The sequence below is a fragment of the Ylistrum balloti genome, unplaced genomic scaffold (assembly GCF_031769215.1).
Source record: "Ylistrum balloti isolate Yb309-2 unplaced genomic scaffold, AGI_CSIRO_Ybal_v1 Utg371274, whole genome shotgun sequence".
NCBI lineage: Eukaryota > Metazoa > Mollusca > Bivalvia > Pectinida > Pectinidae > Ylistrum > Ylistrum balloti.
Window position 1 is genome coordinate 332,936 of NW_026782685.1, and position 25,959 is coordinate 358,894.

Consider the following 25,959-nt stretch of genomic DNA (forward strand, 5'->3'; position numbering starts at 1 on the left):
TGGACTTAGGGGCAGGGCTGCAAAAGAGGATGTTAGGAAATAATTTGCTTCAAATCGCTTCTCCTTCTTAATGGCATGGTAGATTTCAACGCAAATGGCCTGAAACATTATCAGGGAGAGGCAATGACATCAAACATGAATGAAGTGATTGTCAGATGACCATCAAGGGCCATGGCCCTCATATCTTGAAAAGGACTGGATAGATGTTTCTAAAAAATCATATGTTCCCTTTTGTCTCTAGTTGTGTCCATTTGATTTTTGGACTGATAAAAAAAACAAAATGGCTGATAGGCAGTCTTCTTTGATTTTAACAAGAAAATATTGTTACAGACCAAATAATGTAGGGCACCAAGATCCTTCTTGGATCTCTTGATGTTGTCTGGCTGAAAGCTTGATTTTAATTATGTTGGGATATATAATTGTAGATTTTCATTTTTGTTTTAACTTTGGTAGTTGGTTACCATGGTGTTTTTGCAATCTTTTGATATCTGGATCATGACCGAAGGTAAAAGTTTTTACAACATAAAACCAAAGATTGTCCATGTATCATGTACAGTTGTCAGATGTATTCAATTTGTTTCTTTATAAATAAATTACCTGGTTGGTTCTCCATACTTTTTGTATAGTACCCTGAACTGATCAATATAGCCGCTGACCCTTATTTGTATACAGCTCATACCAGGCACAATGTGTGCACTAAACCTAAAGTGTTTAAAATATTTATTACTTACTGAGTTAATGTGAAGAATTCAAGTACACAAGTAACCTGACCCTGATACTACTTGAACATGCAGTGCAAATTCTGCGATAATGAAAGGAATACTTATCAAAGGTGTTGCAATCATATGATGGCACGCAATCTGACTTTATGAGTACGTTAGCTTTTATATTCAGTGCAAACATATAAAACATATGCATGTCTAAATTACAAAATCATAATTTGATAAAGTCATCATGATGATGATATTAAAAGATGTGTTGTATCGTATGTGCGATGGAAGATTGTATGCTGTGTTTATCACTAGAACAACTCATTTTGAGGTGGTCATTTCTTGTATTAGCGGATGGATACCTCAGAACACCATAGGGGAGGCCATTGCATATCATCAAGAATCAATGGAGGTTAAGGTCAATACTTGAAAATAAAAAAAAAGAAAATTACCAAAAGATGATATACAAAAAAGAAGATAAAATATTTGGAGCATTCAAGAAAAAGGAAACATTCAGAAGAGTATATATACAAAAAAATAAGGAAGAAAATATTCAGGAGATTTTCCTTAAGTATAATTAAGTCTACCCCTATAAAGAAAAGTGGTAATTACGTCACATTTCAGTTAGTAGTCAGTAGCACTGTGTATTAGCGTGTTAATGTCTACTGTCTAAAAATCCTGATGACAATAAATAAGAAACTGAAACCAGTTCTCACTTGTCCTTCCAACCGATCTGGCAGAGAACCCTAATCCTTAACTCTATATTATGAAAATATTCAATAGTTTTCACTCTATATTTTTATTTCCTGTATAAATCTGTACTGCAGCAGAAATTCTACAACCTGGACATTCAAGGATGCTATTAATACTGAATTACATATAGTACCTAGTGGTCATTCAAATAGCTTAAAAAGTCAGAAATTCTACAACCTGGACTTTCAAGGATGCTATTAATACTGAATTATATATAGTATATAGTGGTCATTTAAATAACTTAAAAAGTCAGAAATTCTACAACCTGGACTTTCAAGGATGCTATTAATACTGAATTAGATATAGTATATAGTGGTCATTTAAATAACTTAAAAAGTCAGAAATTCTACAACCTGGACTTTCAAGGATGCTATTAATACTGAATTATATATAGTATATAGTGGTCATTTAAATAACTTAAAAAGTCAGAAATTCTACAACCTGGACTTTCAAGAATGCTATTAATACTGAATTACATATAGTATATAGTGGTAATTCTAATAGCTTAAAAAGTCAGAAATTCTACAACCTGGACTTTCAAGGATGCTATTAATACTGAATTAGATATAGTATATAGTGGTCATTTAAGTCCGGATCGATCATCACACCTTTCTCCGGTGATTGATGCTACTATCATATCTATTAATTAGAAAATTTTAATTCATTTCACAGTTTCTAGTGGAGACTTAATTTTATATTGATTTTCTGATGACAACACCTCAACACTCATGTTTATTACATTGTTAAATAATGAATGAACTTTATACAAGTATTCCATCATGTGTGATGGCTTTCTGTTAATTAAATCTGTTAAATGTATATGTGCATGTTGGAATTATGAGTTAAGTTACTCACAAATTTTATTTCTCCAGTTCTTTAATAATATTCACAGATTCCGTTATTGCTCTGTGGAAAATCTGATGGTGAAAGAGAGTTACAATGAATATTTAAGATAAAATTTCATCTTTTTCAGTCCGAAGAGCCCACACAGTCCAAACAATGAACTGGCAACACAGGTAATAATTTTATCTAACATCATCATTTGTTGTATAATTAATATAATTAAATTAAGTTATCTCCCCTTTTGTACTAGCGTAATTAAGGTAACCTTTGTTTGTTCCTGTGTTTATGAGAAGTCAGGGTCATTTTTAGGCAGAGTTCACCTTTTTAGTAGCTGGTAGCTTCTTCAAACAAAATACGGAAGGCCCACTAAAGATCATCCACAGCCATAAGGATGAAGTGTCGTGTCTAGGTATAACCACAGACAGGTCCATTTCTCATCTTTTTAAGAAGTCTTTCAACATGTACATTGTATATAGTGAAATCTTGTTACACCTATATATTTCTATACCACAACCAGTTTCCGATTTAGTTCAGTGTGAACAAGATGGGAGTAGATAAGGCTATGAACACCAGTCTGGTCAAGTGTATGGAAACACAATTGTTGGTCAAGGCGAGACACCCACCAAAATACAATGATATATTTACATTCTGTGTTGCATTCTCTTATATATCATTAATACACCAAATAGGAGTATAAGAGACAACATATTACTACAGTTTACACTGATTTGGAATTAGAAATCTAGATATGTCTCCTAGGTAACTGGCTTCTGGCACAACTATCAACATACCGTAAACTGAGATATATAAAGTTGCTGGACTTAGATGACCTTCACAAGAAATAAGTAACTTTACAAAGCTGTCTAATTACAACCCAACAAAAAATATGTCAAACATTTAATTTTGCTACAAAATTATTATCATCACCATAACATACGATAAGCCTTCATTCAGTTCGAATAAGTGGGTAGTTTGAACATGTGATCTTTTTTAATAAAAACAACTATTTTCTGTCTAGTGATAGTTTGAACCCTTTCTAGTTTGTTTCACTTACATTTCAAATTGTTCAAACATATCACGAGACCACTACTATATATTGTTAGAGGCATTGGTGTTGCATTAATCACTCCATGTCATCACTATTCACATTGGCATTAAACACTGTTGGTAAATGACTATCATTAGCAATTGGTGGCACCAGATTATACACATACATGTTACATAACTAGAATTGATGTGTATTGGGATTTATTCCACATCTTGCCGTAACATCATGCACACACCAGCTGACCCAACTCTGTATTACAAGCTAAGCGATCAGTAAATATTTACGGACCTTGGGATTCCGGCATGTATTTTGTAAAAGGGCAACATTGTTACAATTCACATTCTCATAAGATAATCATATCAAGACTGTCCCAATAATTGTAAGATTCATAAAAATTGTAGCAAGCATTAATCCATAGTCATATTAAGTCTTGATCAACGCCGTGCAACACTCTGATATGTTAATAGTAACTTCTGCCATTACACAGAAAGATTTGTGCTTCTTATGGGATGGTTTCTTGGTTACAGTATCCAAAGTTACAATTATAATTATTATTATTATTACATTCTTAACGGCCTGTCTACACATAAAAAAGGTCATTAGGGCCATCAACTGATAAAACACACTGTGATCCAAAAGGAAATAACATTAAACAAACCAAAAGGTAAAAGGCAAATGTTAAAATCTTAAATGGGTAACAAAAGATTAAAAAAGGTATGTCATAGTCTATTATATAGACCAACATCTTTCAGGTAATGTAGAATTTTACAAATCTCAACAGTTTCAAAGAAGATTTTAGACATGTAATGTTACGATAAAAACATTCTCAAGAAGACAGAAGGTCAACGCAGTCCAATAAAAAATGTTTAACAGTGAATGGCTCATCACATCCTACCAAAGTTACAAAGATCAAAATGAAACTTATGATTTCTTAACTGTACTGCAGTACAGTAATTAATTATAAGTGTTTCAAAAGATAATAAGAATATACATGTGTGATATTAACCAGAAAGTAACATTAACAGAAGTGACATTAAGTGGGTTCCACTGTAATTATTTGACTCCTGATGAATTACAAGACACTTTTGTTTTGTGAAATCTGACTTAGAGCCACATCACTTTTTAATATCATTGCACAATTTTATTTTTAAAAAATGAAAAAATGCATTGTCAAATAATGCATTTATTAAGATATTGCAAGAGCTTATGTTTTTATATCAATAATCAAGTTAAATTTGTGACTTCACTGTTTCATATGATTGTTATTTAAGTGAAGGCAGGTTCCTGGTGTTTTTTTTAGCTCACCTGGGCCAAAGGTTATCTGTAAATGGAAATCAGTTTTGTGGAAAATCTGTCATCTTGTTCTTCAGGAATTGCAGGATATTGTTCAAAATTGGTCTCAAGCATGCTTGTGTAAAGGAAAATCAGTTTTTTTTTAATAGATGTTGGGTCTCGGGGCCCCCGGCTAAAGTGGCAATCCCAAATAACGGCAGGATATTGCCCAAAATTGGTCTGAAGCATCTTGGGTGAAGTTCTGGTCCCATTCCAGGACAGATTACATCTTTGAAGCCAATGGGATTACAATTCCTTAACTTATTAGCATTGCTTGTCCACTGATCTCTGTCCCCACCCCTAGGGAATTTGAAGCTGTATCTGTAGGGTGAGGCTCATCAGGGGAAATGTTTTCCTTTTACAGAAATGTAAAGTTTTGCATTATTGACTTAAATATCCAGATGGGCAATACAGACCCTCTGGGCCTCTTGTGTTTTCGTTTCATGCTTTATAGATATTTGAGAAAGGAAATATTAATAATTAATTGTTACCAGATAGGGTATACAGTTGAAATGAAGCCAATCGGGGTAGATGTTTCATCCAGAATGGCTTCATGTCAAATCTATACTGAATCTGGTAACAGTTTATTGTTTACATATACTACCAGCATTTATCCTGCTTACTTTGTTAAATCTTGTCATTACATCAATACTATCTACCAGATGCACATCCAGTTCCTATTGGTGGTTAGTGACACATTTTATGTCTTCATGGCTCTTCAATGTTATATATTCTATAGACTTTAGTTAGACATATTGTAAGTTTCAGTTTGTTTGTATTTTCATTCCCTGTTGGATTTCGTGTTGGTGTTAGATAGTAATGTTTATGACAGTACTATAATGTTCTTTGTGTGTTTTAGGACTCTGACAGAGACCCAGGGACAGACTGGATCTGGGATTGGTCCAGCAGACCTGAGGCTCACCCTCCCAGGTAAATATGGTACATCTGTGGGTGGGGAGGCTGACCCTCCCAGGTAAATATGGTACATCTGTGAGTGGAGAGGCTCACCCTCCCAGGTAAATATGGTACATCTGTGGGTGGGGAGGCTCACCCTCCCAGGTAAATATGGTACATCTGTGAGTGGGGAGGCTCACCCTCCCAGGTATATATGGTACATCTGTGGGTAGGGAGGCTCACCCTCCCAGGTAAATATGGTGCATCTGTGGGTGGGGAGACTGACCCTCCCAGGTAAATATGGTACATCTGTGGGTGGGGAGGCTCACCCTCCCAGGTAAATATGGTGCATCTGTGGGTGGGGAGGCTCACCCTCCCAGGTAAATATGGTACATCTGTGGGTGGGGAGGCTCACCCTCCCAGGTAAATATGGTACATCTGTGGGTGGGGAGGCTCACCCTCCCAGGTAAATATGGTACATCTGTGGTTGAAAGATAGGAAGGCTCTTCGTCCAATGCTGATATGGTAGATATGTAGGTTAAAGATTGAGAAGCTCATTCTCCGAAGTTGATATGGGACATATGGAGGGTTAAAGATGGGAAGCACTCTTTTCAAAGGTAGAAAATATGGTATATATGAAGAAGAGGAGACTCATCCTCAAAGGTAAGTATGGTGTATCTGTATATGGTACAAAGGTAAGTATGGTGTATCTGTAGTGGAGGCTCACCCTCAAAGGTAAATATGGTACAAGAGGTGTGGAGGCTCATCCTCAAAGGTAAGTATGGTATATCTGTAGGATGAGAGGTGCTCACTCATCCTCAAAGGTAAGTATGGTATATCTGTAGGATGAGAGGTGTGGAGGCTCATCCTCAAAGGTAAGTATGGTATATCTGTAGGATGAGAGGTGTGGAGGGTAAGTATGGGTATCTGTAGGATGAGAGGTGTGGAGGCTCATCCTCAAAGGTAAGTATGGGGTATCTGTAGGATGAGAGGTGTGGAGGCTCATCCTCAAAGGTAAGTATGGTGTATCTGTAGGATGAGAGGTGTGGAGGCTCATCCTCAAAGGTAAGTATGGTATATCTGTAGGATGAGAGGTGTGGAGGCTCATCCTCAAAGGTAAGTATGGTATATCTGTAGGATGAGAGGTGTGGAGGCTCATCCTCAAAGGTAAGTATGGTGTATCTGTAGGATGAGAGGTGTGGAGGCTCATCCTCAAAGGTAAGTATGGTATATCTGTAGGATGAGAGGTGTGGAGGCTCATCCTCAAAGGTAAGTATGGTATATCTGTAGGATGAGAGGTGTGGAGGCTCATCCTCAAAGGTAAGTATGGTGTATCTGTAGGATGAGAGGTGTGGAGGCTCATCCTCAAAGGTAAGTATGGTGTATCTGTAGGATGAGAGGTGTGGAGGCTCATCCTCAAAGGTAAGTATGGTGTATCTGTAGGATGAGAGGTGTGGAGGCTCATCCTCAAAGGTAAGTATGGTATATCTGTAGGATGAGAGGTGTGGAGGCTCATCCTCAAAGGTAAGTATGGTATATCTGTAGGATGAGAGGTGTGGAGGCTCATGGTATATCTGTAGGAAAGGTAAGTATGGTATATCTGTAGGATGAGAGGTGTGGAGGCTCATCCTCAAAGGTAAAGGTAAGTATCAAAGGTAAGTATGGTGTATCTGTAGGATGAGAGGTGTGGAGGCTCATCCTCAAAGGTAAGTATGGTATATCTGTAGGATGAGAGGTGTGGAGGCTCATCCTCAAAGGTAAGTATGGTGTATCTGTAGGATGAGAGGTGTGGAGGCTCATCCTCAAAGGTAAGTATGGTGTATCTGTAGGATGAGAGGTGTGGAGGCTCATCCTCAAAGGTAAGTATGGTATATCTGTAGGATGAGAGGTGTGGAGGCTCATCCTCAAAGGTAAGTATGGTATATCTGTAGGATGAGAGGTGGGGAGGCTCATCCTCAAAGGTAAGTATGGTATATCTGTAGGATGAGAGGTGGGGAGGCTCATCCTCAAAGGTAAGTATGGTATATCTGTAGGATGAGAGGTGGGGAGGCTCATCCTCAAAGGTAAGTATGGTATATCTGTAGGATGAGAGGTGGGTAGGCTCATCCTCAAAGGTAAGTATGGTATATCTGTAGGATGAGAGGTGGGTAGGCTCATCCTCAAAGGTAAGTATGGTATATCTGTAGGATGAGAGGTGGGTAGGCTCATCCTCAAAGGTAAGTATGGTATATCTGTAGGATGAGAGGTGAGAGGTAGGCTCATCCTCAAAGGTAAGTATGGTATATCTGTAGGATGAGAGGTGGGTAGGCTCATCCTCAAAGGTAAGTATGGTATATCTGTAGGATGAGAGGTGGGTAGGCTTATCCTCAAAGGTAAGTATGGTATATCTGTAGGATGAGAGGTGGGTAGGCTCATCCTCAAAGGTAAGTATGGTATATCTGTAGGATGAGAGGTGGGTAGGCTCATCCTCAAAGGTAAGTATGGTATATCTGTAGGATGAGAGGTGGGGAGGTTCATTTTCTGAAGTAAATGTTTATTGTAAGGAAAAGTTAAGAACGGGAGAGACTCATCCTTCAAGGTAAATATGTTATTAGGGAGAGTTAGAGGCAGGGAAGAAACAACCTCCAAGGTATATTTGTTGTAAGGAATGGTTAGAGGTGGGTAGACTCACTTTCTAAGGTAAAAATATTACAAAGTAGGAGTAGGGATGGGGAGAATCACCCTCCAAGGAAAATGTGTTGTTAGGAAGGGTTAGAGGTGGTAAGATTTACCATTCAAGGTTGATATGATAATAAGGCATTTACTATCTAATGCCATGGTAATGATAATAATTTGATGCAGTTGAGGCATGAATTGAGGGAACGTGGTAGAGGTAAGACCATAGTACTCCTTGCATCTGGTTCATGATAAGAATATCCTCTTTTAACTTGATGAGTTTTTGGTGACAGGTAAACAATTGTTTTTACATGGAGATCTGCTTTCCTATTCATAATGGTGTGCAATCTGCCTTGTATTGGAAACCAAGATGGATGTCACAAGCATATTCAAACGCAGAAATCCATAATAGTAGACATGTTATTGTCGGCTTTGTTTTGTAAGGTTAGGCCTACCATCATCAGACCAACTGATAATCAAGTTTGGTTGTGTGAGTGAGCGTTTGAAGATGCTTGTCGTCTGAGGAGCTTTGCTGTATTAATTGATTCCAAATTTATTTGTATCAATAATGATGGCTTATTTTTATTCCAGTGACTGGAATGGAAGATTTAAACATCGCATTTGTCGGGAAAAAATGACTTCAAGGAATAGCCGAGTATCTAAGAGTGGTGTGTTTACCATTGACAATCTGCCACAACTACTGCTTACACATGCCTGTTCATTTTTCCTGGGGGCCGCCGTGTAAGTCATCCATCCTATACACATCCATCTATAAATGCTTATTTGACAGCCAGGGTCATTTTTAAACAGGATCACCTTGTATTAGCTGGTGACTGATCCAATTAACACAGGGTAGACCTCACATGTCACTGTAAGAAATCAGGATAAAGTTTCTCGCCCAAAGACACACACTATGGCACAAAATACAACTTTCAAGTAATGCATGTCTTTGATGTTTATAGAAAAAGATGTTGATTTACATTTTCATACTTACAATTCTCTTATGAGCTGTCATGAATTTTTTGTTTGTATAAATAATCAAAACAATCAATAATCAGAATTAAATACATCTGATAATAGTACATTTAAGTATTATATTAATGATAGAAACTCCTAATTGATTGTTGATGGGATGATAACATTCAGTATATGTGGTATACAAATAAATATACAACTCAGCAGATACATAATGTAACTAATAAGGCCACATAAGAAAAAGGGGGTTGAGAAACCAATTACTTACTCCTGTTCTCTTAATTAAGGATGTTGTTTTTTAGGGGATCTCTTTTAGCTTTTTCCAAGGGTTGAATAAAATCTTGACAGAGATTAAGATAACTTTTTCCAAGGGTTGAATAAAATCTTGACAGAGATTAAGATAGCTTTTTCCAAGGGTTGAATAAAATCTTGACAGAGATTAAGATAGCTTTTTCCAAGGGTTGAATAAAATCTTGACAGAGATTAAGATAGCTTTTTCCAAGGGTTGAATAAAATCTTGACAGAGATTAAGATAGCTTTTTCTAAGGGTTGAATAAAATCTTGACAGAGATTAAGATAGCTTTTTCCAAGGGTTGAATAAAATCTTGACAGAGATTAAGATAGCTTTTTCCAAGGGTTGAATAAAATCTTGACAGAATTTAAGATAGCTTTTTCCAAGGGTTGAATAAAATCTTGACAGAGATTAAGATAGCTTTTTCCAAGGGTTGAATAAAATCTTGACAGAGATTAAGATACCTTCAGAAAATTGCATTTGTTTTGTAATATTTCTTTGAAAAATATATATTGTGTTCCAAGATAGCAGTAAAACCACAAGAAGGTGAAAGCCCCGAAATGATAATTCTTACAATATATAAGCTCATCTACCTTATCTTACAATATATTATCTTGTTTAACAATGTATTATCTTGACTAACAATGAATTATCCAATTTTACGATATGTTATCATGTCTTATACACAATATTATCTCGTCTTACAATGTGTTATCTTGTCTAACAATGAATAATCTTGTCTTACAGACATTATCATCTTGTTTTACACTATGTTATAATGTGTAACAATGAATTATCTAGTCTTACATTGTATTATCTTGTCTTACAGACATTATCATCTTGTATAACAATGAATTATCTTGTCTTACATTGTATTATCTTGTCTTACAGACATTATCATCTTGTATAACAATGAATTATCTTGTCTTACATTGTATTATCTTGTCTTACAGACATTATCATCTTGTATAACAATGAATTATCTTGTCTTACATTGTATTATCTTCTCTTACAATATGTTATCAGGTCTTATAAACAGTATTATCTTGTCTGGTGTTATTGCCAAATGTCAAACGTCAGTGTTTACTTATAAGTAGAGCATTAGGAGATAAGTAGTATTCAGTAATACTTCAATTGAACTTTACACTTGTTCACAGGATGTTTGTATGTCTGAAGAGGTACTGCAGTTGGACCACAGTTGCTTCCCCTGCCATGGATTAAGATATACAAAAATGTATCACGGAATTGCGTTCAAGAAAAACAAACTTGTTTCGACTTCAAAGTTTGGATTTTTATACCTGGATGAACATCCCCAGTCAATAAAGTAGACATCGCCAGGAAGCATTCCCTCTCTTTGTCATCAGAAATCAAAATGTTACCGTCACCCATGATGAACATGTGATAGTAATAGATCATAATTACCTATGTGTTGTGTTAGGTATAGACTATTTTTATTGAATAATATTATACTGTATTGAGCTTATTACATGTATGTGATATACAGTTTTCCTTGTGTTTAGATCAGTCTGGGCTACTCCTTATAATCAACAATGTTTGATTCTGTAATACTGTTTTCCTTGTGTTTAGATCAGTCTGGGCTACTCCTTATAATCAACAATGTTTGATTCTGTAATACTGTTTTCCTTGTGTTTAGATCAGTCTGGGCTACTCCTTATAATCAACAATGTTTGATTCTGTAATACTGTTTTCCTTGTGTTTAGATCAGTCTGGGCTACTCCTTATAATCAACAATGTTTGATTCTGTAATACTGTTTTCCTTGTGTTTAGATCAGTCTGGGCTACTCCTTATAATCAACAATGTTTGATTCTGTAATACTGTTTTCCTTGTGTTTAGATCAGTCTGGGCTACTCCTTATAATCAACAATGTTTGATTCTGTAATACTGTTTTCCTTGTGTTTAGATCAGTCTGGGCTACTCCTTATAATCAACAATGTTTGATTCTGTAATACTGTTTTCCTTGTGTTTAGATCAGTCTGGGCTACTCCTTATAATCAACAATGTTTGATTCTGTAATACTGTTTTCCTTGTGTTTAGATCAGTCTGGGCTACTCCTTATAATCAACAATGTTTGATTCTGTAATACTGTTTTCCTTGTGTTTAGATCAGTCTGGGCTACTCCTTATAATCAACAATGTTTGATTACCTGTAATTCTTTGCTACATACATTTCTATTTATATTTGTCTTTGAAATAGAAAATTCCCCATTTTACAGACGCACAAGATTGTTTACTACATACTGTTCTTCTAAAAAGTGTGAAATTCACATCTTGATGTTGCCCTTTTTCTCCAAAACTGAAGAAAAATTACACATGATTAATTACACCTGCCAGTTCATCATAAGTGGTATAGTATGATTTTGTTGTAAGGTCTTGACATAGCAAGATATGAAATTTCAACAAAAGTATTTAGCTATGGAATGTGGTTTCTTGGTATGAAAACACATATTACAATAATTCATCCTTCAATTTTGCTTTCTGAGAACATAAGTTTTGTTAATATGTTGTTTATTTCTAAGTGTTAACACACAAAGAATCAGCATTATCTAGTTATGTCTTGTTACTTGTTTAATTTTTAGATTGTCAAATTTAAAAAAAAGTAATGTTAAAAGGCGTTGTTTGATATTACACATAAAAAACTGGTGATGGGAAATAATTGTTTATAAATGATTGTTTTCATGTAGGTAGGGATTGATTTCATATGTTTGGAGACATACATTTCTATCAACTAAAAAAAGCTTCATATACATATTTTAAAAAAAATAGAAAATTCAATTCACTGTTAGAAAAAATATATAGAATTGTTTTATTGATGTTATATGTTAAAGAAAATCAAATACACACTATCAATACTAGTCAAATTTCATTAAGTCCTTTCTTTATCTTACCTTTCATTTCATGTTCAAAAAATGGAGACTGCAATGATGTTTGTTATCATATGATCACAATCATAACAATATTGATGTACTTTTAAGCACTTACACTGAAAAAGACAAACTTACGTAACAAATTGTCATTTTTCCATATTCAGGTGATTGCTAGCCATAAATCATTTATTGGACAGTGAAGCAGTTTTATCAACAACTATTTAGACCTAAAGCGGCTTATTTTCAGAATGGTAGAAAAGTACAATGGATTCAAACAAAACTGATTCTAAAGAAAAGATACCAGAACGATTTTTGACATCTTTTGCACTGAAAATAAAACTGATGCTGATTGAACGTTTGTAAGAGGTTTGTTGATATTGATTGATGTACTGATTAATAAGTCAAATAATATATTTTACAACACAATTTTTTAATCCATGTTTCCTAAGTTATGTAATGATGTCATTTCTCAAGCAAAGAATTACAAGAAGTGTTCTTAGTAAAATTGATGGATAATTAACTAGTACATCTCCATGTTGAATGTCAAAGACAGAGTCACTTTGTGTGATAATTTGAATGTATAACAGTACGTTAATTTCCAGGATAAAAATCCATTCCTGCTCACTGGTGTCAAAAATGGGTCATGTACATGTATAACATATGATACTCTATACAGGCGCTACAATTTGCAACATGGCTCTAAGATAATGATCATTATTATAGTTTAACTATAGTTAAAAGATCCTGGCTATATGCATGTATCTATCTGTCAAATTTCAAATTCAAATTGTCTACAAATTCACAAATGAATATAAATACAGTGTACTTCCCTGCATCTTGCCTGAAATCTTGAATGTGACAAATTTTCGTGAAAATTCCAGAAGAAATCTATATTTTTTTCTTAGTTTTGATAATTACTAATTTTGTAAATTAAGTTACAAACTGTACCAGGTTTTATTCCATGATGTAACATTAATTTTACTGAGTTTGTTTTATTTACACGGTCATTTAGCTGTACAGTTACATATTATCAGGAGCCATTGTTACAACGATTAGATAGGCAGTAGTCTGAATGATTGGTTGCTAATTTGACCTTTACATATTGACCTTTAAACTCATCAGTTGGTATGAGTCAATCAAATGTTTGAAATTGAAGTATTTGATAATTCTCATTTTTGAACATTTTGGAAATACATGTATTTTATAAAGAATAACTTTTGAAGCTAGATTTTCAGGTCAAAAGTACATGGTAGAGGTCAATTGCAGAGGTCAAATTTCATAATGTGAGATCATGGAAAATTGTCTGTGTTTATCAAAAGAAAAAGTGTGGTAGCTAGTCTAAGCAGTATTATCTCTGAATTGTCTGAAGAGGGATTGTCTGATTGAGTTGTTAAGTAATATACAGTTGTCATGAAAACAGTTTCTACAGAGGAGTTGTACTTGTCCAGGTGAGGTTGAATTCAAACTTTCGTTATTTTTATCCTGGCTACCACTAATACATGTGAACTATCATTCATGGATATGTATATAAAAGAGAAGGTAATGTTAAAGGGGAAGTGTTTGATAACAGGAATTTATTTGTACATGAAGAATATGATGTTTTGTAAATTTATTTTTTTCTGACCTATTGTCAGAATACATACATCTTATATGGAATAACACTTTTTTGTAACAAGTCCACCTCAAATTGGCAGACAAAGATCACCAGATCAGAGATTTGTATTTGTGTAAAATCTTACTTAGAATTAGAGGTACATGATAAAAAAAGGAGTTTAAAATGTACTGGAAGGTGATATCATTTCAGTGTGATACATGTCATTAAATAATAAGGGAAATAATGTTTAAGGGCAGTAAGAGGTTAAATCAGTCTTGGTTTGGACTTCATGCATACCCTAAGGTAGAGACACATACCCTATGATAGAGACACATACTCTAAGGTAGAGACACATTCCCTAAGGTAGAGACACATACCCTACAGTAGACACATACCCTTAGATAGAGACACATACCCTAAGGTAGAGTCACATACCCTAAAGTAGAGCCACATACCCTAAGGTAGAGAAACATACCCTAAGATAGAGACACATACCCTAAGTTAGAGTCACATACCCTAAGGTAGAGCCACATACCCTAAGGTAGAGACACATACCCTAAGATAGAGACACATACCCTAAGGTAGAGCCACATACCCTAAGATAGAGACACATACCCTAAATTAGAGTCACATACCCTAAGGTAGAGCCACATACCCTAAGGTAGAGCCACATACCCTAAGGTAGAGACACATACCCTAAGTTAGAGTCACATACCCTAAGGTAGAGCCACATACCCTAAGGTAGAGACACATACCCTAAGGTAGAGACACATACCCTAAGATAGAGACACATACCCTAAGGTAGAGCCACATACCCTAAGGTAGAAATCACGTATTCCCCTTTACTTACCAAGAAAGACTCTATCTTTAGTCTTGTCTACTCCTTTGTGCAATGATAGTCAGTTGAATCAAGTGGTGCAGATATGGCTTCTTGTTGTATGACATCTTGAAGTCATGTTCTTCAACAATTCTACAAACTGTAAAATTGATTGGAAATTTTCGCTTCAACATACTTGTTTCATTTCTTATTTTTAAAAAGATTCTGTTTTGCTGATTTGAAAGGTGTAAAAGTCTCAGACTTGCTAACTTGGATTGGTACATGTTTGACTGTATCAGTATTTGTGAATCAGTTCCTTGATGCTCAGTTTTAAAATGACATTTGGAAGATTAGAAAATATGACATATGACTGTTTTGTTATTGTAATGTGCATACACAGCATATTATTGTAAGGAAAGGTTCCTCTGTTACTTCATCTAATGTGACACGAAACATGTAAGTGATTAATTAATCCTGTTTTATAGTAACACTGCATAATTTGGTTTAGACTTATTGAACTAGAAAAAGGATGGTTTTATAATCAACATGTTGATACAAAACACAAGCATTATGCTTGTCCCCACACAGGAGGGATTTCATGCATAACATATTGATTTTATGAAAAATGAGATTAAATACTGTGAAATAAAATTATGAAGCTAGTGAATTCAAAAGATTGAAAGTGAAATGCAGCCAACTTACAGCAATGTGAATTTAATTTCATTACAATTTTAAACACATTTATGCACACATTTTCTTAATTAAATGTAGAGAGGGAAAAGTATAATTCAGAATGCTTTTTTATTGCTAACATTATTTGTGGCATAGCACAATTTTAAGGGTGTTTAAGATTTATTCATTAATATTCATGTTGTCTTGCTGTAAAGGAAAGAAATGTTCAATTTTGTAAGAAAGCTAAAACAGTCAATGATAATTATAGTTTTGAAATGTTGAAATTGAAGTAATAGTTGTATATCTCTTTCCATTATTATTGTAGTGATAGTTTGTGTTGTGGATTACCTCCCCTGACGAGAAGGAATCCTTCACATATTGGTGTAGAATAAATTATATATCTGTGTATATATTAAGTATTTCATCTGTGTAGTAAGCTATTTATAGATATAGTAAAGGTGTATGTTTACTTTTGATAAGCCCATGCTTGTACTTCAACTTGTTTCTCGATTTTAACAGATCTGATGTTGATGGGTTAACGGATGTGATGGTGGGATGTAACAACAATCATCTTTTTTTTTTTTTATACATATGGGCTTATCAGAAAATAACATCATATTTAGTGATTAACCTTAGCTATTAGCATTTAATCTTCAAACACTAAACATTAATTGGCCATCAGCATTGGACAACATAAGAGCTAGTTTTCAACATAAATCTAAATTAGAAATCAGAACACCACCCCCAACCCCCCCCTAAAAAAAAAAAAAAAAAAAAAAAAAAAAAGGAAAATTGCTTATGTGATTCATTCATAAATATGGACCATGTTTTGATTTGCTGGATTGTTTTTGTGATTTTCTTAAGAAAATGTTTCATCTGAAGGAATTATCAAAGAGAATTTATTATCATAATTGCACAATTTAATTTTGATAGAAAGAAAACATTTAGTAATTAATCAGATATACTGTTAGATAGATATAAAAGAGTTGGGTAATGATACAATAGTTTTAAGTAGTCACCAGGAAAATAATATCACAAAGAATCATGTGAGGAACAATCAGTCATTAATTGTTTGTTGTGTTTTGTTCTACATTTATCACGTCCATATCGAGTGTTGATTAAATGAGGCACAGAAAAACACAGAATCTTGGGAGAAATTTCCTATTTCTACGAGATAAAGCTTTGAAAGTTGTCCTGTCAACAAATTTATGCAAAACTAAAATTCATGGTTTTTAACAAGCGTTTTTGTTTCACATTACATGAAATTTATAAAAATGTTATCAAACACATGCTTTCCATAACCTTTTACATCTACAGCACAATGATGTATAATTAGCATGATGTTTAGGATTTTTCACCTTCATTGATTCCATACATGCAATCAAAGGTGATTTTAAAATCAAATATCTAGATTATGATGTTGATTGTTTTTGGTAATTAGTGTTAACATAAGTATTGTAAATATCTTAGCATGTCTTTCTTTATATCTAGTTTTATTTATTGTCTCTAAACATAGTGCTAATGAACTCCCGAGATCACTTACACTAAAGTTCATTTTAATTCGTATTTCACAAATTTTTAGCTAATAGATTTTTTTAAAGATCTAATGTAAAGGTTGAAAATGGTTTCCATTGGTATTAAGTCAAATATTCTTTTGATCAAGTGTATGCATACATGAAAGTTTTTTACAAAATTATTACTAGATGTTCATTTACAAGATATTGTTTTTATTTGTAAATCTGTATTTTGTTTATTTTCTGTTATGAATGATAATACTTATTTCAAATAATTTGTATTTAAGGTCATTTTATAAATGTAGTGAATTAAAAATTTTGTTTTTAGTATTTTGAAAGTGTTAAATCTAGAATATTTATAGCATAAGAAGACTTCTTCCAATCCTTGAGATTGGGTCTTACTTTCATATTTTGAAATTCAAAAATCCTCTAAATACATTGTACACATATGGAAAATGACAAAATCCCTTAAGCATAACTTCCAGAGTCCCTGGTTTAAAATTGTCTCTGGTAAGTTGATGACGTTGTTTCACCTTATCTCTGTGTGATGTTTGTGATTATCATCATATTACTGTTCATATGTACTGACTCATGTATTTGTGTCAAGTATGTGATAAAATGTACTGTAAGGAGCATTCAAAATATAATGAAAATAAAACAAAGAACACTTTTAAAATATTTGTTTTCATTTTGTGGTCTTGCAACTTTGGATGGAATGTTGATTTCTTTTGGACCAAAGTATCAATAAGAGGCCCCAAAGGGCCTTTTTCTCGAAAGGATCAAAGGTACATAATAAGATGTGGGCCTCTGATGTACTCACCTTGCCAGAAGAACACTGTTAGAGTATGAACGCCAATTCTCTCTTTTGATAGATCAAAGGTACATAATCAGATGTCGGTATCTGATGTACTCACCTTGCCAGAAGAACACTGTTAGAGTATGAACGCCAATTCTCTCTTTTGATAGATCAAAGGTACATAATCAGATGTCGGTATCTGATGTACTCACCTTGCCAGAAGAACACTGTTAGAGTATGATGTACATAATGAAGATTCAAAGGTACATAATAAGATCGGTATCTGATGTACTCACCTTGCCAGAAGAACACTGTTAGAGTATGAACGCCAATTCTCTCTTTTGATAGATCAAAGGTACATAATCAGATGTCGGTATCTGATGTACTCACCTTGCCAGAAGAACACTGTTAGAGTATGAACACCATTACGCTTTGATTATGAAAAATCATGTTTATTTCACAGTTCACAATGACAGATTGGATTAAATTTGACCTGAAGCATGGTAAAGCCTTAGGAATTCATGGCCTGAACAGTTGTGGGTATGGAGGGTATGGTCCTCTTTTAGTCGAAAGCAGAGAATTTGAAAATGTGTTTATGAGATGGCAGCCATTGTTAGTATTAAACAAATCTGAAAAAAAATCATCGCTGGTTAGGCCCATCCAAGGATTATTTCATAAATATCTTTTCTTCAGAATTGAGATGACAGCCATGTAATGTTCTGACCAGTAAAACACTAAAAACTTTAACAGGCAAGAGGTGATCAAAACCTACTGGTTGAATTTCATATATATATACATGCCAAAACAAGGCCTACCATATTTATTAAATTTAGTTGTCACTTTCTACTTCTGTCTCTCCCCAAAATTAATACCTCTTTACAGGTGATTATCTCAGGACAGTTCATGAAAAGTTGATTAAATGCTGTTCATTCGTTTTCCAAAAACATTTTTATTTTTCAAACTTCGTAACTGTGACTCGTCATGACATGTCTCAAAGAACATCTTAAAAGGAAAACTCAACCACATTTCCCAACTGTCATTCAAAAGTTTACTTCTCAAAACAAATAGAAACTAACACAAGCAAATCTGTTAAGGTGTGATTGCCATATAAAAATTTGATTCATAATCCTCTCAAACACAAGAGGAATGTGTCTGAAATATCAAAAAGTATTCTTGGAATGCATATGAAGTATATCTTAAATAATAAATGTTTGCAAAAGAAGTGAATCGCATTACATAGTGTGTTTATTCACCAATAAACTCAAATGCAAGCTTTCTATAAAGTGTTTCTTTATAAATTCCTGTGGCGACTTCTATTTACATGACTTTTGTATTCCATCCATTTTCTCAGAAATAAAAATATGTTATTGTGTGTATGTATACATTATTGTTTCTATTCTCTATCTACTACTAACATGTTTCTCTTTTTTTTAAAAGATCGTATGAGCAATTCCGTATTATACAATATATACATAACACAATTTTTTCCATATTTATATCTCTTAATCCTACCAGAAAATTACTTACAATATTTTCAATCCTACCAGAAAATTACTTACATTATTTTTAATTGTACCAGAAGATAACTTACATAATTTTTTATCAAACCAGAAAATTATATACATGTATTATTTTTAATTGTACCTGAACATTACTAACATAATTTTTTATCCTACCAGAAATATTATTTTTAATTGTACCAGAAAATCACTTGCATTATTGTTCAGATACTGTAGTCTTTCCTTCCCTCACCTTTTCCCTCATAACATACAATACACATACATATTTTCAAAGTAATCATATTTTATGATTTATTGTGGTGAAATATGATTTTATTGATTGTAGTTTCTATATATATTTTATTTATAGCAATTGTTGTGAATAAACAAATTCCTTATGATGCTAAATTTACAAAACAGTAAGAGTGAAATAAAATTTGATGAATCAAATTTAGCATTTCTACAGAAAACATATTTGACATGCAATATAAATCAAAGCATAATATTTGGAAAAACAGATATCAATTCAATATGAATAATACATAATCAATTGTTTTTAACACCAAAAATGACAATATTATGTAAAGCATGGCAAGGATTTCGTCAAGATTTCTCACTGTATTTTAACTCATTTAGAAAAACATGATTTCATTTGGATTTTTGCTGTAATCAACCGGCTATTAAACAATGTATAAAGTTTGTACACAAGTAAACAGAAAGACTTAAAGTATTAAGTAATTAGCATAAAAAATCAATTAAACAAATCAAAGCCATATAAGGGTTAACTGAAAATAACAATAGGAAAAATGAGAAACGTTCTTTTTGTTCAAAGAGATTCGACATACTATCCAATGTAATATATATAATGTAATATATAATATGTAATAATATAATATGTAAAGGTTTCTTAACGAGAACATAAAGCACTTTTTTCAAAGCAACCTAGTAGATAGTCATACAAACAGAGATCCCGGAGGGATCTTGGCACCCATCCTTGTTTGGTCTTTATTTGTTCTTTGAAAGTTGCGGTCCTTCTGTGGCAGTCAAATCCAAGATGGCCAGCTGTCAGCCATTTTGATTTTCTATTCAGTTCCCAAAATCAAAGTTGCACAACTAGGGACAGATGGGAACCTACATGTAAAATTTGAGAAAGATCTATTCAGCACTTAAAGAAAACAGCGATAACAAGTATTGTTTACAAATGGTACACAGACCACAGACCATGGACGTAGGGCAATCTGATTAGTCCAACTTCTGATAAAGTTGGGCTAGAATAATAAATTACCCTAATTTCAAAATTGAAAGTAATATAAAATTTCTTAAAAAACATTTATCGTCAATTCTATCAAATGTTTCTGAAAATAAATCTACACGTATATACAATAACATTTCGTATTTGTGTAACAACTGTGAGACCAATTTGTACACATTCCTTAATCAATTTCTCCTGTTAATTATCTTTGTAATCTAAGATGTATTACAAAGCATTTAACATCTACAAATCAATATCACTTTATACCTTGTCGAGTAGTGTAGGATAAATGTCGGAATTTCAAACAAAATTATCTCCATATGAGATTCAAATAAAAACGATATAACTGTAAATTTGAGCAAGCGAGTATGTTACAGCAGTTTCATCTTTTCAGCCATTGTGTTATGGTAACTAAATGAATACTGACTTTCTGCTTACTACAACAATATGTAAATCTCCATTAATTTATCTATATATTTCAGCACTAATTTATCAGAATTAAACAGATTTATCAACAGATAAAGTACATATCAACATTGAGAATTAATTAACCTGTACATTTCAGCACTAATTTATCAGAATTAGACAGATTTATCAACAGATATGATATTTATCAACATTGATAAGAACTAAAGTTTATCAACTGTTTAACACTTAACATTAACATCTTAAAGAATTTCTTTATCAAAACCAAACATTTGTTTAAAAATAAAGTAGTATACACCAAATAAATTCATACACTTACATTTATCAAAATCAACATTTGTGTAAATGCAAATGATGAGATTCTCATAAAGGTCAACCATTCCAGAAATTTATATCATAAAATATTATCAACATTCATGAAGCAACATTGTACAGGTTATAAAGCCTAAATTCACTTTCAGACCATTATCATTATACATGGATTAAAAGTAATTTTTCAATACAGATTTGTAACCCTGGTATATACTAGCCTTAATATACTACCACTTTCTTAAATCAAGTTAAAGAGAATTTAGTTCTCTCTAGCTGATACCATTTACACTATTAGTCACAATCGCTTTCTATTGTGAATATGCCTTAAAAAAATGACAGTTTATCTAATTATGGAACTTTTACATAAAAGCTATCTGACTTGAATAGATACTGGTTATCTGATGTATTTATCCCATCCCAGCACTACAGGTTTTATTTACAAGAATTTAACAGATATTTTGTATACCAAATTATAGAAATAATATATTCTGGAATCCTATGGTTAAGTAGACATTTTACTGGAACAGCACTAAGTCAGGAACTCATAGAAACAAAATCTTTTTATCATATCATGCCTTGTTAGTGAAACCTGGACTTAAAGCATTACACCAAAGGTCTTGGGTTCAAGTTGTCATTTCATAAAACTTAAAGCATTACACCAAAGGTCTTGGGCTCAGAGTTCACTGTGAAAATTAAGTTGTGTATTACCTATAAATAGTAACGCAGTAATTTCAATTTAAAATATAAATTTGTGTGAATCACATGATAACACATAAAATAGAGAATCAGATATTTTACATCAATATCAATAAAAAATAAAGGATAAACTATCTAGATAGAGTTTTAAATATCACATTTCCTTGTGTATCATTACAGAGTAAAGGTATATCACTAAATATATGGAGGATAGCAAGATTTAGCGAGGCAGGAGTGTTTTACTTGCTTTACATTTAGGCTGCTAGCCAGCTAGCAGTAGATTTGAAATTGAAAATTGGGGGAGGGGCAGTGGCAACACACATACTTATGTGGGTATTTAATGCGATTTAATCACATTAATTACTTTTGACTAAAAAGTCAGAGGTGGGCGGCATAAGGATGGGTGGGCTTATTACCTGCCATGGGGTTATTAACAAATAAATAACTATTTTGCCAAAATTTAACTTTCATCAACTAATCAGACTTTAGGTTTGGAAATTATACAAACCCTTGGAGGGTATCCAGCTAGCTATTATAATACCTTGTATCATTTAATATATTGAGACAAAATATGTGTCTCTTTTTGTTAGGTATTATGCAAAACAAAACGGTATCAACATGGGTTAAAGATCTTACAAATCTGTTTAATTTACATCAGCTACTCTGATTAAATACATTAAAAGCTGGCTCTATAACAAAAAATACTTCATAAATACAAAAACATGTCTCTCATATAAACATATGATTCATATACCATATATACATTGATCAAATACGCAAGAAACAGAAATTCTGATCATATAAACATTATTTAAATAAGAGCGTTATTTCTACCCTGATATTGAAGTGTATGACCATCAATGTTGAGTCTGTCCCTAAAAGTATTCATCTCCTCTTTACAAATGTTTATATGTTGGTAAATTCAATAAACAATAAATTAAAAGATTATCAAAAAATTAAGCAAGTCTTTTTCTGTCTGGGAGAACACTGAAGAACAGAACAATTACAGAACTTATTTTTACCATACTTGTACTTTGCTGAACCAAATGCTGTTGACCAGATATAGTTTGTTAGAACAAATTCTGGGCAGAAAAAAAAATCTTATCTGATACTACACATCACTCTGTTTTGACTTTGTTGGATCTTCTTTTTACAATAAATATCTTGTTTCGACTAAACACACCTCTCATGAGAAGACACATTTTTGTTTGGAGAGATACATGATTCATTGGAGATAAATTTTCTGATCAAACATCTTTTAACAAAACACACTTTGGTTTGTATCATTGAATACAAGGAAAATATGGCACTATGAGATACTACACTCATTGTGTTTAAAGCTGATAGCTAGGTATCCACCAAATATTCTTAAGGTGAACTTAAAACTGTTCACAGCTATTTTAAAATACATCATGTTTCAGTGTAAAGGAGGATGCTTCCTCTCTAATTAAGATACAAAGTAATTAAAATGAACAGTGACAACAGTGATGCAATGATGTTAGAAGCTTGTATATTGCAGTTATAAAGTCTTTATAAATAGCTAATGATGTAGCCGTCTAAGTCACACAGAAACTTTGTTCTATTTATCATCTATATCCAAAGTTGATATTGCCGTTCTTAGGTGGCATATTGGCACGTGAGGGAAGCTTGGGTCGGTCATCTGGTATATTTCCATACTCCGGAAGTTCGTCGTTTTGTTGGTTCTGATACAACTTACTAGGAGACTCTGGTGGATTCAGAATATCCATTAAGCGTTCAATTATGCGAACAAAAGCAGGACGTTTGGTGTGATCCGTATCCCAACAAGACAGCATCAGACTGTACCTACAACAAACCAATATATTAACTTCAATTCTTGTAGCCAAGCTTTTTTAGTACAATGTTCTTGTATGGTGATAACAACTTGATGGTCATTTATGAACTGTAGTATCATAGTTTTCTTACAATAAACCTAGGGGTCAACCCATCACTTCTTAAAGTCTGGGGTGGGCTTATCATTGAACATTAAGATAGCACTCAGTCTGGCTATTAACTCTTTTAAAAAGAAATATAAATGGGTGGGCTTATTACCAGACATGGGCTTATTATTGGATAAATATGAAAATCCATTTTTATATATTTAAACAGTTTGTTAATATTTATAAAGTAACAATGGTGTAGTATGAGAAAGTGGAGCCCAAGGTAAAGTTAATCGCAGTGCATTATGGTGTATTTCCTAACATCAATACAATGTATCTAGAGTAGGAATCAACTGATATCATCAATAGTTTTAATGCGTTTTGACTCTGTGAGCTTTAATGTTTTACAGTCCAACCTTATTATCTCGAACTGGGTAAGACCATGAGAAAACTTTAAGATAAAAAACCAAGTATTCAATTCAAGTGAGTACAAATGTTTTGTGTAAAGTAGGCTGGGACTGACGAAATGTTTGGAATGAAATGGCATGTATAAGTTATACAAGTTCAAGATAACATGCTTTAACTGTGTATTGTATCAATTGTTCAATGTTTCCTTTCATACAGTGTAAGTGGACATTGAATGCAGTAATAGTTACATTTCGTCAGGTACAGTCTCTGGTTTTCCGAGACGAAACCCACTAATCACATGGTCTTTGATATCCTCATTCTTTTCTATATCGAAGTAGGGCAGCACAACACCACGTGACATCACTTCCCACATCAACACGCCGTATGACCACTAAAATAGATATAAACTAGATTTTATCAATCATTCATTGTCAAGTAACAAGAAGCCACAAGGGTCTGTATGCTTGTAATTTTATCAATGATCAATTGTCAATAAACAAGAGGCCACAAGGGTCTGTATGCTTGTAATTTTATCAATGATCAATTGTCAATAAACAAGAGGCCACAAGGGTCTGTATGCTTGTAATTTTATCAATGATCAATTGTCAAGTAACAAGAGGCCACAAGGGTCTGTATGCTTGTAATTTTATCAATGATCAATTGTCAATAAACAAGAGGCCACAAGGGTCTGTATGCTTGTAATTTTATCAATGATCAATTGTCAATAAACAAGAGGCCACACATCATGGCGAAAACATATTTTGATAAATGGAATGAACATGTAATTGTTTAAATCATTAACTATGATTTGATTTTATTTCAATTCACATAGTCCATTCACAATGTTCAGTTTGACCACTAATAAATCTGGCAAGACTTCTGAAATATAACAGCACACACTACAAATTCTAATTCAAGAAAAATGGTGAGACTTACCACATCTGTACTGGTACTGTAGAAGCCGTACTGAAGACTGTCCTGGGCCATCCATCGTACAGGAAGCCAGCGTTCACGTTCAGAGTCATACATGTACTCATCTGGGAACAGGCTCCAAGAAAATGAAGCATCTGTGATTTTCACAACATCACCTGGACATACCCTGAATATCACAAAAAATCTAGTTTTAGAAAATAACATATACAACATATATAGTTATCAATTATCTATTTACAGGCTCACCACGAAACGTTGTGACCAAAGTAAAATGTAATTTTATTACAATAAACAAACAATTTTACATCACAAGGTGATAGACTTAACTCACGCACCAACTATCTGTCTGTTGAGTGACTGTGACAGACTTAACTCACTCACCAACTATCTGTCTGTTGAGTGATTGTGACAGACTTAGCTCACTCACCAACTATCTGTCTGTTGCGTGACTGTGACAGACTTAACTCACTCACCAACTATCTGTCTGTTGAGTGATTGTGACAGACTTAGCTCACTCACCAACTATCTGTCTGTTGAGTGATTGTGACAGACTTACCTCACGCACCAACTATCTGTCTGTTGAGTGATTGTGACAGACTTAGCTCACTCACCAACTATCTGTCTGTTGAGTGATTGTGACAGACTAAACTCACGCACCAACTATCTGTCTGTTGAGTGATTGTGACAGACTTAACTCACTCACCAACTATCTGTCTGTTGAGTGATTGTGACAGACTTAACTCACGCACCAACTA

At 33.5% G+C, this 25,959-nt stretch overlaps 2 protein-coding genes across 2 annotated transcripts in view; one reads left to right on the forward strand and one right to left on the reverse strand.

The window, feature by feature from the left end:
- The window catches only part of LOC132561757 (BCL2/adenovirus E1B 19 kDa protein-interacting protein 3-like), a 31,696-nt gene extending 15,458 nt beyond the window's left edge, over nucleotides 1–16,238 (forward strand). The window contains exons 3-6 of the mRNA XM_060226458.1: nucleotides 2,437–2,479; nucleotides 5,546–5,616; nucleotides 8,827–8,976; nucleotides 10,660–16,238. Coding sequence (XP_060082441.1) covers nucleotides 2,437–2,479; nucleotides 5,546–5,616; nucleotides 8,827–8,976; nucleotides 10,660–10,723 — 328 coding nt within the window. The 3' untranslated portion in view covers nucleotides 10,724–16,238. The remainder of the gene's footprint in view (nucleotides 1–2,436; nucleotides 2,480–5,545; nucleotides 5,617–8,826; nucleotides 8,977–10,659) is intronic.
- Nucleotides 16,239–21,180: 4,942 nt separating this feature from the next.
- Nucleotides 21,181–25,959, reverse strand: part of LOC132561744 (uncharacterized) — a 35,461-nt gene continuing 30,682 nt past the window's right edge. Inside the window, exons 22-24 of the mRNA XM_060226445.1 lie at nucleotides 25,208–25,370; nucleotides 24,520–24,662; nucleotides 21,181–23,789 (exon numbers count right to left, since the gene is read on the reverse strand). Coding sequence (XP_060082428.1) covers nucleotides 23,552–23,789; nucleotides 24,520–24,662; nucleotides 25,208–25,370 — 544 coding nt within the window. The 3' untranslated portion in view covers nucleotides 21,181–23,551. The remainder of the gene's footprint in view (nucleotides 23,790–24,519; nucleotides 24,663–25,207; nucleotides 25,371–25,959) is intronic.